The sequence below is a fragment of the Lethenteron reissneri genome, chromosome 43, assembly GCF_015708825.2.
Source record: "Lethenteron reissneri isolate LAM-NWPU_2019-01 chromosome 43, ASM1570882v1, whole genome shotgun sequence".
Lineage (NCBI taxonomy): Eukaryota > Metazoa > Chordata > Hyperoartia > Petromyzontiformes > Petromyzontidae > Lethenteron > Lethenteron reissneri.
Genome location: NC_083821.1, coordinates 6,424,598 through 6,439,200, shown reverse-complemented (window position 1 = coordinate 6,439,200; position 14,603 = coordinate 6,424,598). Strand labels below are relative to the sequence as shown.

Genomic DNA, 14,603 nt, shown 5'->3' with positions numbered 1-14,603 from the left:
CTTCATTAGAGGTGCTATTTCTGTTTATTTTTTTTGCGAGCGTATAGGAAACACGCAATGTATCACGTGATGACGTTCTGGAAAAACATTTTTTTTAAAGCGGCTTTAAAATATAACAGCACGTCGAATGAATAAGTTGGCACTTAAAACGCACCGACCAAACCAGGACAAAAAAAAAATCTCAAATGTGGCGTAAAAAATGTCCTTGCGCTCAAACTTGCTCCACATTTCCCCGATCCCAATTGGCGCACAATGCGTAAGAAACCTCTGATGAAATCGGAGATAAACTCAGACGAGCGCTGGTCACTGGAGCAGAGTCGTGCCACACGAGAAATCCACAGCCGACGTGTCGCTCTCCCACCTCTCCTTAGTCGGCATTCTATTTCAAACCCGCCATCGCGAATATAATAATATATTATTATTACCTGTCTTCTGTTTATGTGTTGCTTGTTTAATCTCGACAATTCACCTGGTTATGTAAGTGCCACAGATTTTTTTTTTTGGCAGGAGAGGGGGGGGAGATGGAAAACAAGTATTTAAGATAAATTGGGGCGGACCGATCACCAGCCACCTTCAATCTCGCACAGCTCTGGAGGTGGTTCAGGGCTAGCTACGTGAGCGTGCAGAGTTGTAAAAGTGGGTGGGTGGAGAGAAAGATTTTTGGTTTTACTCTTAACTTTGAGTGCGCCTTTGCGTGCGTTCAATCCACAAAGAGGCAACTTTTTAGACTTTAACAAAAACAAAAAAGAAAACTCGATTAGTAGCAACGTCTGCAATGTCCAACCACGTGCAAGAGGAAGCTATGTATGTAAGTAGCTGTGCTGTGACTTGTGTTCGATCGTCAGCGTTCGCGTTCGCCCCGCCGCTCTTCTCGATGGCGAGAATCTCCCTCCTTCACGGTGCACGAATGCGTCGGTTCGTAAACGCTGCGGCGTGAAATTCACTTCCAATGCTCGATCGTTTTGACCATTCGCTTGATTTTGTTTCGCGAGCCTTAAGATGCGGCGCATTGCAAAGAGCGCACAAACACGTGCGTACGGCGTATCATCTGGACGTTAAAGTCAGGGGTAACAATCGGTCCAAGTAATTTACAAATCTTCTTGGTTCTTTCGGTAAAGTCATCGCGTAGAAGGGAAGTAATAAAATAATAAAAATAAAACATAATAAAATAATTATGTTATGACGTTTCGGCCACAACGTTGTGGCCGAAACGTCGTAAGAATTATTTTATTATGTTTTATTTTTATTATTTTATTACTTCCCTTCTACGTGACTTTACCGAAAGAACCAAGAAGATGAATCCCTGCAGTCACGAAAGCTTTAAATAGAAATTTAATTTACGAATATTGAGCCATTTTTTTGTGTGTGTGTGGGGTGTAGTATAATAATGGGTGTTATGGGATATAAAGGGTAAAAAGCATTGAGTGATATTTTTCACAGTGAACTGATGTAAATGTGCGCTGTAATAGAAGTTACAACAAGATTGCTATGATTATAATGAGATATTGTTTGATGGTGATACTGGTAATGCATTTAACAATATTGCTAGTAGTAATGACGAGATTGAGCGAAGGAAATAACAAAATCTTTGAAAAAATACGTTTATAAAATATAAACGGTGTATATATGTAAGCTTTCGGGTTCGTCCTGAATAACAGGAGTATTGTTTTTAAGTGGTCAATTGTTCGGTTCGATTAATCAATAAATATAATGCGTAATTATTTGTCTCTTGTACCAATTTGTTGAGCGTCAATAAACAAAACAACCGTGACTCTAGTGCCAACATTTAACAAAATAAAGGGAGGTGCATGATTTGGTTTGAGATAAACCCAGAGCGTAAAAAAGAAAAATCTGCACACAAAATGCACATTGTACATCATGAAGTTGGTAAGGGTACAGCCCTGCAATTCCTTGCTCAAACCATTGCTGGCGGAAGGCCCTCCACTCGAGGGAGCTCTACAGAGTCCAACTATAGTGGTGTTCGGCCTACTCGTCCCCGCTGACCGGACAACTTGGAACAGGTGAGAGAACCCACACTTGAGATGTTGACGATCTCGCCTGGTATGAAGGAGGTCGTGGGTTCGATCCCGACCCTGACGCCTGCTGTATATTTGCAGTTTGCCTGTCCTCCCCGTGGTCGTGTGAATTTTTCTCTGGGCTATCCGCTGTTTTCCCCTCCACAGAAACACGCGTTTAGAATATTTGGCTGCTATAAATTTCCACACGATGAGTCCCACTTCGTTGAGCTATCATTTGTGGCCAGGTCGCTTCTGAAATAAATAAAAAAGCTACATAGCTCAGTCGGCCTTAACTTGGTAAGATAAAAAAATAGTTTAGGTTAGTCCTTGTCCAACGCCACCACACACGACCTGCCACGCCGGGAGATCGAATCGGACCGGCGTCCTCTGGCATTGCGTGCCGCTGACCGTCAGACCGTGACAGCGTCACGTGCCTTACATTCACGTAAAAGCAATTGCATGGAGTTGAGAATTCAACACACGCACGTTACAATGGATGTTACCTCGCTGGCAGAAGACGCGAGTTACACTCGAGAGGGACGAACTCGCGTGGCGGGTGAAGTATGTATGTTTGTTTGTATGTTGAACTTCTTTCGCTCCATACGGTGGGCTACCGTGCTAATAGGAGGTGCCCATACCCTTCGCCTCGATGCAGCATTTATTTAGTCGGAATTTTAACTTTAATTTTGTCGTAGCCTTAGTTTAATCGACAAAAAGCCTCGTGTAAATTTTTTATCTTAAATTCAGGTTTTAATTTAACGTATTTAATTTATTCACTCTGTTAGTTTAGTTAACCGAAAGCAGTAAAAACAATGTCATTGCCTCTAACGCGTTATTAAATGATGGGGTGAGGGGTGGGGTGGCTCAATCACCACCGCGATATTATAACGTCAGCCAATCAGTGAACACTTTACGTTTTTAAATCCTTTATATTAAGTTCGCTTGCTTGCGTGCTTGCTTACGACCGTGCAAATCTTTCGGTCGTTTTTTAACCCACTTCCCGTGATCCAATCGAGCTGACATTTTCCACACAGACTCGTTGTGCGTGACAATAAATTTTCGTGAAAATTTTTTTCCAAAATTTTACACTGTTTAGGGAATTTTTTTTTATATTTAATTACCAATTGCTTAATGCTGGCAGACAATCATCTGACCCATAGGTGGCAGCCATCTCAAGCCAGAGGACGAGAGGACTCTAGCCGCCACGCATATAAAGGATTTAGAGTGAAAAACGTTGTTTTTACGGGTTAATTTTTTATTACATATATACATACTGTACATATACCATGCGTGGACAATTGTCCATTGTTGTTTCCTCTCGGTGCGCTGCTGTCACGGATAATGGCGTGACCCGACTTTCTTGGTCCCTGCCTTCATTGGGATTCGGTAAATTATTTCCTTGCATCTCGGTCACACTCACGGCACGGTCTCCCGTTAGGCCATCAATCGTCATCTTCACGCTGCGTCGATTCTGTTCACTCGTAGTCACGACTGGAATCAAATATTTGACGACGATGATGATGATAATGATATTTGTGGACAAACGTTCTTCGTGACTGATTTTTTTTTGTCCACAAAATTAACAGCTGCTGTTTTCTGAATCCGGCACGTCAAGGCAACAGCGCCTTCCCACTCACCCTGTACATTGACAACTTCTCTGATCTGCGGTGATATTTGGAGACGAACATGGATCATTATGTCCGCAACATCATCCTTGAATTTACTCCACTTAAGCATGAAAAATGTATGGATAATAAGACAAATTTGTTGATGAATTCCACTTATCCGCAAAAATGTGACATATATTTCCAGACTGAAGTTCTAGGAAAAGGGGCAGTAAAACCCGTGGATCTTCTTCATGGGGTTGGCTGCTTGAATTTTCTCTCTCCATGACGTTCTATTCTGTGCCTTTTCACTACTCACATCCGCTGTCCTCATATCTCATTCCACCGCATCCTCCAATCTCATCATCAAGGCTCCCTCTGCTCCAGCTCTGCACCAGCATCTCCATAGCTTTTCTGATCCCATCTTCCGCATGTTTTCCTAACAAATGATCAAACTGTCTAATCCTAGGCTCCCGTGACTTATTCATAATATTATTAATTCCAGCTACGGGTCTAACTTAATAAATATATTCTACATAACAGCACCGACTGTATCTATCTATCTATTGTCATTTGGCAGACTGACTGGCTCCTGTCTAACAATAATAATTATTTAGATGTATAAGGCGCCCTTAAAAAATTGATCTCAGAGCGCCGTGCATGTAAAGGAAGAAAATAAGTGGCACGCAACCAGAAAGATAAATAATTAAAATACAAGATAGAGAACTAGTGGAGAGATGTGTTATAAAATAGGGAGTGTGGTCTTCGATCATGACTTAAACGTCTCTCTCAATCGACTGTGAATTCCTAACCTCCAAGGACATGGAATTCCAAATAATTTATTTTAACCTCTCTCCATTAATGCCATGCTGACTTCACGTTTTCAATCAGCTGCCACTCACATCCTTTCATCACTGTTATTTCGTAAAGATGTTGTCGGTAAAGAAAGTATTAAGTTATTGTAGAATATCAAATGTAAATTGTACAATTTAGGGATATAATGTATTGTAATTTGTACAAATTTGAGATATTCAGTTTTAATCCGAACATTTGGGCCTTGATGCAATTTGGAAACAAAAAATGTGTTGGATTAATCTAAAAGTATGACATCACAGGATGTTGTAAACTGGCATGATGTCAATTCTCTACTCTCTGGCAAAACTAAATCGCTGTCAAGTGGCATCGGATGACGTCACTTTTGTGAACACGAAGACCCTGTTAAAATATCGCGTTCAGGAAATGATGAAAAATCTGCAAAAAAAAAGATCAAAACATTATTCTTGAGAATCTGAAATCCAAAGTATGTAAACCGAAAACGCATCTCAAATACAAATATTGAGGCCATGTTTACTTCTACGTGTTTTATAGACTTCAATTGTTTAGGTAAAGTCACGTAGAAGGGAAATAATACAAGAATAAAAATAAAAAATAACATTCTCACGACGTTTCGATTGCTTTCACACCTGATGATGATTGCTTGTGTTGCAATCGAAATGTGATAATTTTATTGTTTTATTTTCATTCTTTTATGATTCCCCTTCTACGTGACTTTACCGAAAGAACCAAGAAAATGAATCCCTGCAGTCACGAAAGCTTTAAATCGAAATCCATTTATTTATGTAATTACCTGTCTAACTTTTTTTACATTCTCCAACCAAGGTTGGAGGTGCAAATGCATTAGCTCTGTCTGCACGTCTGTACCGTACATCTGTCCATCATTCTGCAGAGGATGTGATGATAACGCATGTACAGTACAGTCATTACTTCGATATACGTAGTAGATGCGTTTTTGGAGCTTCGTATATCTAAACTGTCTACTCTACTTACGAACGACTTAAGTTCCAGAGGTTTGTTCGTAAGTCGAACTGTTCGTAAGTCCAGGTTTACTCCTGTCGATTACAAACATGTTGTACGGCATGTACACTAAACAACGGGCTTTGAAAGTTGTATAATATCCTGTAGATGTAGATGCCACTGGTTATTCATGTTCTGCAGATGTAGATGCCACTGGTTCTTCATGTTCTGCAGATGTAGATGCCATTGGTCCTTCATGTTCTGCAGATGTAGATGCCACTGGTCCTTCATGTTCTGCAGATGTAGATGCCACTGGTTCTTCATGTTCTGCAGATGTAGATGCCACTGGTTCTTCATGTTCTGCAGATGTAGATGCCACTGATTCTTCATGTTCAGCAGATGTAGATGCCACTGGTTCTTCATGTTCTGCAGATGTAGATGCCATTGGTCCTTCATGTTCTGCAGATGTAGATGCCACTGGTTCTTCATGTTCTGCAGATGTAGATGCCACTGGTTCTTCATGTTCTGCAGATGTAGATGCCACTGATTCTTCATGTTCAGCAGATGTAGATGCCACTGGTTCTTCATGTTCTGCAGATGTAGATGCCACTGGTTCTTCATGTTCTGCAGATGTAGATGCCACTGGTTCTTCATGTTCTGCAGATGTAGATGCCACTGGTTCTTCATGTTCTGCAGATGTAGATGCCACTGGTTCTTCATGTTCTGCAGATGTAAATGCCACTGGTTCTTCATGTTCTGCAGATGTAGATGCCACTGGTTATTTATGTTCTGCAGATGTAGATGCCACTGGTTCTTCATGTTCTGCAGATGTAGATGCCACTGGTTCTTCACGTTCTGCAGATGTAGATGCCACTGGTTCTTCATGTTCTGCAGATGTAGATGCCACTGGTTCTTCATGTTCTGCAGATGTAGATGCCACTGGTTCTTCATGTTCTGCAGATGTAGATGCCACTGGTTCTTCATGTTCTGCAGATGTAGATGCCACTGGTTCTTCACGTTCTGCAGATGTAGATGCCACTGGTTCTTCATGTTCTGCAGATGTAGATGCCACTGGTTCTTCATGTTCTGCAGATGTAGATGCCACTGGTTCTTCATGTTCTGCAGATGTAGATGCCACTGGTTCTTCATGTTCTGCAGATGTAGATGCCATTGGTCCTTCATGTTCTGCAGATGTAGATGCCACTGGTTCTTCATGTTCTGCAGATGTAGATGCCACTGGTTCTTCATGTTCTGCAGATGTAGATGCCACTGATTCTTCATGTTCAGCAGATGTAGATGCCACTGGTTCTTCATGTTCTGCAGATGTAGATGCCACTGGTTCTTCATGTTCTGCAGATGTAGATGCCACTGGTTCTTCATGTTCTGCAGATGTAGATGCCACTGGTTCTTCATGTTCTGCAGATGTAGATGCCACTGGTTCTTCATGTTCTGCAGATGTAAATGCCACTGGTTCTTCATGTTCTGCAGATGTAGATGCCACTGGTTATTTATGTTCTGCAGATGTAGATGCCACTGGTTCTTCATGTTCTGCAGATGTAGATGCCACTGGTTCTTCACGTTCTGCAGATGTAGATGCCACTGGTTCTTCATGTTCTGCAGATGTAGATGCCACTGGTTCTTCATGTTCTGCAGATGTAGATGCCACTGGTTCTTCATGTTCTGCAGATGTAGATGCCACTGGTTCTTCATGTTCTGCAGATGTAGATGCCACTGGTTCTTCACGTTCTGCAGATGTAGATGCCACTGGTTCTTCATGTTCTGCAGATGTAGATGCCACTGGTTCTTCATGTTCTGCAGATGTAGATGCCACTGGTTCTTCATGTTCTGCAGATGTAGATGCCACTGGTTCTTCATGTTCTGCAGATGTAGATGCCACTTGTTCTTCACGCTCAGTAGCTGTAGATGCCACTGGTTCTTCATGTTCTGCAGATGTAGATGCCACTGGTTCTTCATGTTCTGCAGATGTAGATGCCACTGGTTCTTCACGCTCAGTAGCTGTAGATGCCACTGGTTCCTCATGTTATGCAGATGTAGATGCCATTGGTTCTTCGTGTTCTCCACAGTGATTGGTGCTGGCATGGCCTCGGGCAGTGCTTTAACATTCCTAGCTCCTCACAATTTCTGAATGCACGTTTCATCTCTTGTTCAGCATCCACGTTTCTTATCCATGTGGCCCATACCATACAACGTTCACTGATTTCAAACTATCACGTTCACCATTTGATTTAAATTGTCACCGTTTTTTTTTCAATAGCGTTCCGACCTCGTTTCCACGACCTCTTCGTTTTGCTCCGCATTTCAGAACTGCCCTAGGCACACGTAGTCTGATTGTACTTGCCAATGTTGTTCCTTCAGCAGAAATATTCAATCGTTTCGCAAACTTGCCGTACGTGACTTTTGTTTTGTGCTCAGATGATTTGTCTTCGCCAGGCAGCGGTGGCTGCGTACGCGGCCTGTAATCCAGCACAATTCTGGCAAATCGCCTGATGAAGCTAGTTGAAATCACCAGCGAAACATTGTGCTCAAATTGTAAATGTCGTGGGTTTACGCTCCAACACTGTGTTGAAGTATTAAATCATGGCCGCGTTTTGATGACGTGTCGGGTAGCGGTGGGTATAACGACACATTTATATTTACGCGATCAAACCCAACAAAACACTTCATTGTGAATCCAGCACTGCGGAGGGAGCGAGGATTGGTGGATCACACAGAGGCATTGTGAAACCCCCTTCCCGTGGGGACTTCCCAGGGTAGGGAGTTGCCCTACCCTGGCTCGCCAGGACAATGTGTTGAAGCAAATGTGCTCTTCCACAAATATTCTTAGGTTTTTTCGGTAAAGTCACGTAGGTAAAAAATTAAAATTAATACAATAAAAATAAAATAAAAATAACGACGTTTCGGAGGCAACACAAGCTTCCGTCTTCAGGTGGAACCGTCACAGCACGATAGCTGTATCAAGTAAATGAGAAACACAAATGTTCTCTGGGATAGAGTAATGCCCCGTCGCGTGCGAAGGTTTACTCCAGGCGCTTTGGTTTCCTTCCAACATGTGAACACTTATTAGTTGGTCGATAACACCTTAATATATAAAGAACTGCAGAGCTTAGGCAATTGTTGGTGCCGGCTCACTGTACGGCGGCATTCCTGCTTGCCTGCGGTTCTTCGTACCTCTGAGTTGTTCTCTACCTTAGAATACTACACGTTACAAGTAGCAATTAGCATCAATATCATTATTATCTCGAGCAGAACTGCACAGCTTTATTACATTCTTAAATCGTCTCCTGTGGTTATTTTTCCATTGGTTGTTATGACATTTGCCATCAGAACGTGCGCATGAAAAATGTGGGTGGTGGGGGGGGGGGTGATGGGATTTTGATGGTGTGGCGATAGGGGATGATGATAGTGCTGTGAAGATGGTCGTGTTGAATTATGGTCAATGACTGTTGATTGAAGGAGCATGTGGGAGGATGAATCAGGATAGAGGATAGCAGTTGATGAAAAATTATAGCTGAAGGAAGATAATGGATGATTTTTATGATAATTAATTTAGGATAATTTACAGACTGGGCAATTTAACTTATGTATTTTGACCATGAGTTATCCTACTCATGCTCGTTTGACGCGTGTGTGAGTACCATTTAGCATACACGTTCTTGCTATCACGTCATAGTGGTGAAGGATGGTGTTCATGAATGATGGTCATGGTTCATGGGTGATGATTAAAGACGGATGTGGGAAGATAAATGAGGGTAGGGGTGAGAGTTGATGAAAAATTATATCTGACGGAGGTTAATGGATGAGTATCATGATGATAACTAATGTGGGATCATTTATAGACTGGGATTTTAACTTGTCTATTTTGACCAGACTACTCGTGCTCGTTTGACACCTGCATGAATACCATTTGGCATACATGTTGCTTTGCTATAACGTTCTCACATCGTGTACATGGCTGTGTTAGTTAGGTTGAGATGGTTCTTACTTTACGGACATCACGCCATTACAACCAATTCTGAAAGGTCATACACAAAGCACAGCCTCCGGCACTTGTGATGTACAATTCAGTTAAAATCCATAATACAGGTTTTTTGGGGGGTTAGATCGCGTAAATATAAAAGTGTGTCGTTAAACCCGCCACCACCCGACACAGCCAACTAGTAAGGGTTGTCACGTAAACAGAACGTGCCAATTCGTCACTAGTCCAGCACACCGGTGTGTTGGAGAGCCAAGCCACAAACATTTACAATCTGAGTACGACGTTTCGCCAGTAATTACAACTAGCTTCATCAGGCGACAGCCAGATTTGTGCTGTAATAATGACGAATTGGCCACGTTCTGTTTACGTGACAACACTTACTAGTTGGCTGTGTCGGGTGGTGGTGGTTTTTAACGACACATTTATAGATTAACGCGATCTAACCCCCAAAAAAACCTGTATTATGGATGATATTGGTCGCGAAATCCTCCTACTACTGTGTGTTAAACTAAACTATAAAGCTCTCCACACGTGGCGTCCGTTGTGGACGTGCACATACAGGCAGGGATTGAGCACACAAACAATTGTCTAGTGCAACATTGTAACCTCCTTTGCCAGTAGCAAAATATGATAATTGTTGTTTTACCCTTTTATCTGGCAACAAAACTGTTGACCACAATACCTGCGGTCGGAATGCAAACAAAAACACAACTCTAATAATGTATGCACTGTCCTTGAAATTGATTGGTCCACACGCAAAGACAGCTTTTCTTAGAGCCTAGTCTCACATGGTTTTGGACCAGATGGCGCCTTTTAGCGTCATTAGTTTAACACCTTTTGGCGTCATCTGGTCCAACACCATGTGAGACTAGGCTCTAAGAAAAGCTCTCTTTGGGTGAGGACCAATCTATTTCAAAGACAGTGCATACATTGTTGTATTTTTTGTTTGCATTCCGACCGCAGCTATTGTGGTCAATGCAAATATGACTCCTTGTATAAAAGGTGTCAGTTTTGTTGCCAGATAAAAGGGTAAACTAACAATTATCAATTGTCTAGTGGTTAAAACACTTGCCGCTGACACCGCAGACTGCGATGTTGATTCCTTGGCATATGAACTCGTGTACTATCTATAGTTCTGAAGGGGATCATCCAATTGTGCCGTCTATTGCAAGGCAGTGGTGTACAACCCCACAAGAACAGGCCAATATCACGAGACAAAAGCTAAACTCGAAAATACCCTCGGATACATCTTCTTGGTTCTTTCGGTAAAGTCACGTAGAATGGAAATAATAAAATAATAAAAATAAAACATAATAAAATAATTCTCACGACGTTTCGGCCACAACGCAAGCAGCCGTCATCAGGTGAAGAACAGGTCTGTCAGAAAGACAGCGTCTGAATGAACACCACCAGGCTTGGCAGCGTATATTTAAGCTGGGTTGGAGGGGGAAGAGCGCCTTGACAAAAGCTTTAAATCGAAATTTACCCTCGGATAGATAAAATTGTTTATTTCAGCGGGAAGGGCCCAATAAGCTGCCCGGCTCCATTTCATGGGCGTCTTGTGATGTACAGTACAGGTCGTAGTTACACCTGAAACACAGGATTCATGAGAGAGAAAAACAATCATTCATTAGAGTCATTACTCGTGCCTAATAACGATTGTCTTGTGCTGAACAAACGGGCAAAATGCACCGGTTATCACTTGGATGTTATTATTTGAGGTTTTTTTGTTGTTGCTATGTACCAGACGAAGACCCCCCCCCCCCCCAATAAACTGAAGCTCCACCGAGACCCACAGCGACCCACCAAGATACATGACCTTGAACCGGGAACTTGGGTTTGAGTAGAAATATCTCAGTAGAGATATCGGCATGAATAAATTATAAATGTTAGCATGCTCATATTTTACTTACCCTAGGTTGCTTCAACTAAGCGAATAGTTATTTAAATTCTGCACCTTCGATTAGCATGGCTGGATACGTACGGTGCGAAAGAAGTTCAACATACATATACACATACAATTCCCTTTTTTGGTCATTAATTCGTGTTTTCAACAATCGTTGTGATTGAATATTTTTAAAATGAGGTATTCTGTACATTGTTTGCCATGGAAATATTGCACATAATCGGGCAACCAACGCTTTTGAAACATAATACGTTCATATTTTACCTGGGATAATTAAACAAAAAATGACTGTTGAAATCTGTGTAAATTTCGCTCCTCATTTAAGATTCTGCCTCTGCCATGTAAAGAAGGACTCGTCTTCTCCGTGGCCATATTAGCCATGATTCCTGTAATCGGCTGAACCAAATTGGCCCCCCAGGAACATGTCTTATTTTCTGTGCTTATCCACATTTCTGTCCCCCACGCATCGTGAAACGGCTTCCTCTTATCCAGGACATTTTCACCAAAAAACGTGGAATTCGACCGGCTAATTCATCCTGTGACCTGCGGTTATCCACGACAATGTTGAAGCAGAGGCTCGTTAAAATCCTATTGTAATAGGGCCTTTGGAGTTCAACAGGGTAGCCCGCTATCTCTGACACCATTTACCATGCTTTCGGCAGACATTATGCAAGCGGAAATTTTAAGGAGGAACGGGGAGGGAGGGAGGGAGGGAGGGGGAATTTCAAATGTGGGGCGGCTGCTGAGCTATGTGACCTGTGGTTTGCAGATGACATGGATAATTTATCAACGAAATGAGAAAGATTTGTAACAATTGGCATCAAAAGGCGGCCACTGGAAGCGGAAAAGTTGAAATAGCATCGTGATAGCAGATGCTTGGAGCTAGGAGATCATATATTACTACTATAATGAGCCAAGAATGTCTGTTTGTGTGTAACGCGCGTGACGTCACTCCACATGCTGCCCCCCCCCCGCTCATGAATATTCATGAGCGGGTGGATTTTTACACTCACGCAGACGAAGGTCGAGCGGAAATATTTTTTTTTCGCAAATTCGCTTTAAGTTTGACGTTCCTTTATTGACAGTGAATCTAATAAATAATTATACACAGCAAGAAAATGGATTTCGTGTCTGTATTTATTTCTTAAGCACTTGAGACGAAAGGTAAGTCTAATTAATGCTTCTACGTTATGGTAAAATAGACATTTCTCGGTGATTTTCCAGATATTGTATCGAATTTCAATTTATTTCAACCCCAGCGACCGAAAGCAGAAGAGAATAAAGTATCAAAGCAGTGATTTTTAACAAATTGAAGGTCAGTTATATACAATGCTACAGTGATATGAAGTGGGGTGTTTAATGACTGCGTTTTGTGCAAGAATCACTGCCATTAATACAGTGCTACAGTGAACTGCAGTGAAGTGTTTGATGACGTACTTTCGTGCAAGATTCACTGCCATTAAATTCCACACAAAATACAATTATACTCTGCTTAATTTTTTCGTAAATATCACAGCTTCCGTCCTAGGACGGGCAAACGAGCTGATGTATTAATAATAACCCAGCTTGGCAACAAACTCGATCAATTCGTAGAAGTCGAGAAATCTCACTCACACGACAGAAACCACATTTGAGCGCCTTGATTTAATCAATAGCAATGTACGGGAGTGAAACATGCACTCTTAACAAATGAGATTTCAATGAACAGTACGAGCAAGAATAGACACAAAGAATAATAGCTACTTAGTCGGTTCAGGAAACTGCAATATCTTGGACATGTGGCCAGGATGAATGGTGACGGAGGGAGCACTGGATGGTGCTCGGGGAAGAGGAAAACCACGATCTGAGTGGACGTCAAACACCAAACGCTGGATGTATGTTGAACTTCTTTCAGCACCGTACATAGACAGCCGTGCTGAATGGGAGGTGGATGGGATGGAAGATGTGTCAGTTGAAAGACGCAGTGAGAGACAATGAGAAACGGAAACAGCATCTCTTTGATTCTTCGGTAAAGTCACGTGAAAAAAAGAAATTAAATAATAGAGTACGAGGTTTCGTTTCGATTGCAACACAAGCAACCTGCAGTCACGAAAGCTTCAAATCAAGTTGGAAACAGCACTGTCTAGGAGATGTCGATGAAGTTAAAGGTTATGCGCCAACTCCCCAAGTGGCAAAGTGACTGGGGCTTGTGGTCTTCATGTCCCTATATAGGCGCCATTTTCCTTCCACCATGGAGGCCTGTGCAACAATGCCACTGCAGTGAAGTGTTTGATGACGTACTTTCGTGCAAGATTCACTGCCATTAAAATTCACACAAGATACAATTATACGGTTCCACCTGAAGACTGAAGCTTGTGTTGCCTCCGAAACGTCGTGATTTTTATTTTATTTTACTTTGTTAATTTTAATGTTTTTACCTACGTGACTTTACTGAAAAAACCTAAGAATATGAATCCTTGCAGTCACAAAAGCTTCAAATCTAGAAACAATGCCACCCTTTACCCCATATTCCCCACACCTCGGTTGGCTGCGTACGCTGCGAAAGAAGCTCAATGTACATACAGTACGTATTCCTCCTCCTGTTAACATTTTTCAATTGGCAAACCCGAATTTGATCCATTGACTACATTTCCACATTATGACTGGTCCCACTTAAGGCAGTGTCAGCTTTTTGGAATCTACCAAGTTCTATGAGTGAACTGTGCGGGCAAAGCAAGTCCTCCTGCTTCCCTAGAAGAAAAAAACATTCTCTGGCAAATATCATTCGTCTCTTCCACGCCACTGTCACTTTGCGCTCAAATATCGTTCTTCTGAGCACTCTTTCCTGCCAGTTGCACCTGCTCTAGGTGACTGTGTAGAAGCTATTTCTGGAGGATGTTCCAATGCTAATGAATGTCAGATCCGTGGGAATCCGACTCGTGGCCGCACACGAGGAATGAAAGAGTGTCCCAAGTGGAAGCATTAACGACTTCTCCGATACGCAACAGGTAACTCCGGTAATTCGCTCCCCAGAGGATGCAACGGCAACATTGGCCCGGCCTACGTTAAGAGAGTTGAGCCCAATCAGAGCCCTGAGCCGGCAAGAACAGCAGCAGCACAACTCAATTCCTGATCAAGCTCCCAGCAACATGGAGTAAAACGTTAAACTTAGAGCAAACCTGCCGGAGAGAGTAAACTTTTTTATGTTTTACTTCACCAGGTGAGGCCCACCGAGCCGTATATATCTTTTTCAAAAGCGACCTGGCCACGAATGATAGCTCAGCGAAATGTAAACACACTTTGAT

At 42.2% G+C, this 14,603-nt stretch overlaps 1 protein-coding gene across 3 annotated transcripts in view; it reads left to right on the top strand.

The window, feature by feature from the left end:
* Positions 1 to 713: 713 nt before the first annotated feature.
* The window catches only part of LOC133353392 (eyes absent homolog 1-like), a 120,492-nt gene continuing 106,602 nt past the window's right edge, over positions 714 to 14,603 (top strand). The window contains exon 1 of one of the 3 annotated variants that reach the window (XM_061569607.1): positions 714 to 808. In XM_061569607.1, coding sequence (XP_061425591.1) covers positions 776 to 808 — 33 coding nt within the window. In that variant the 5' untranslated portion in view covers positions 714 to 775. The remainder of the gene's footprint in view (positions 809 to 14,603) is intronic. The other 2 variants (XM_061569609.1, XM_061569610.1) reach the window with 2 other exon arrangements.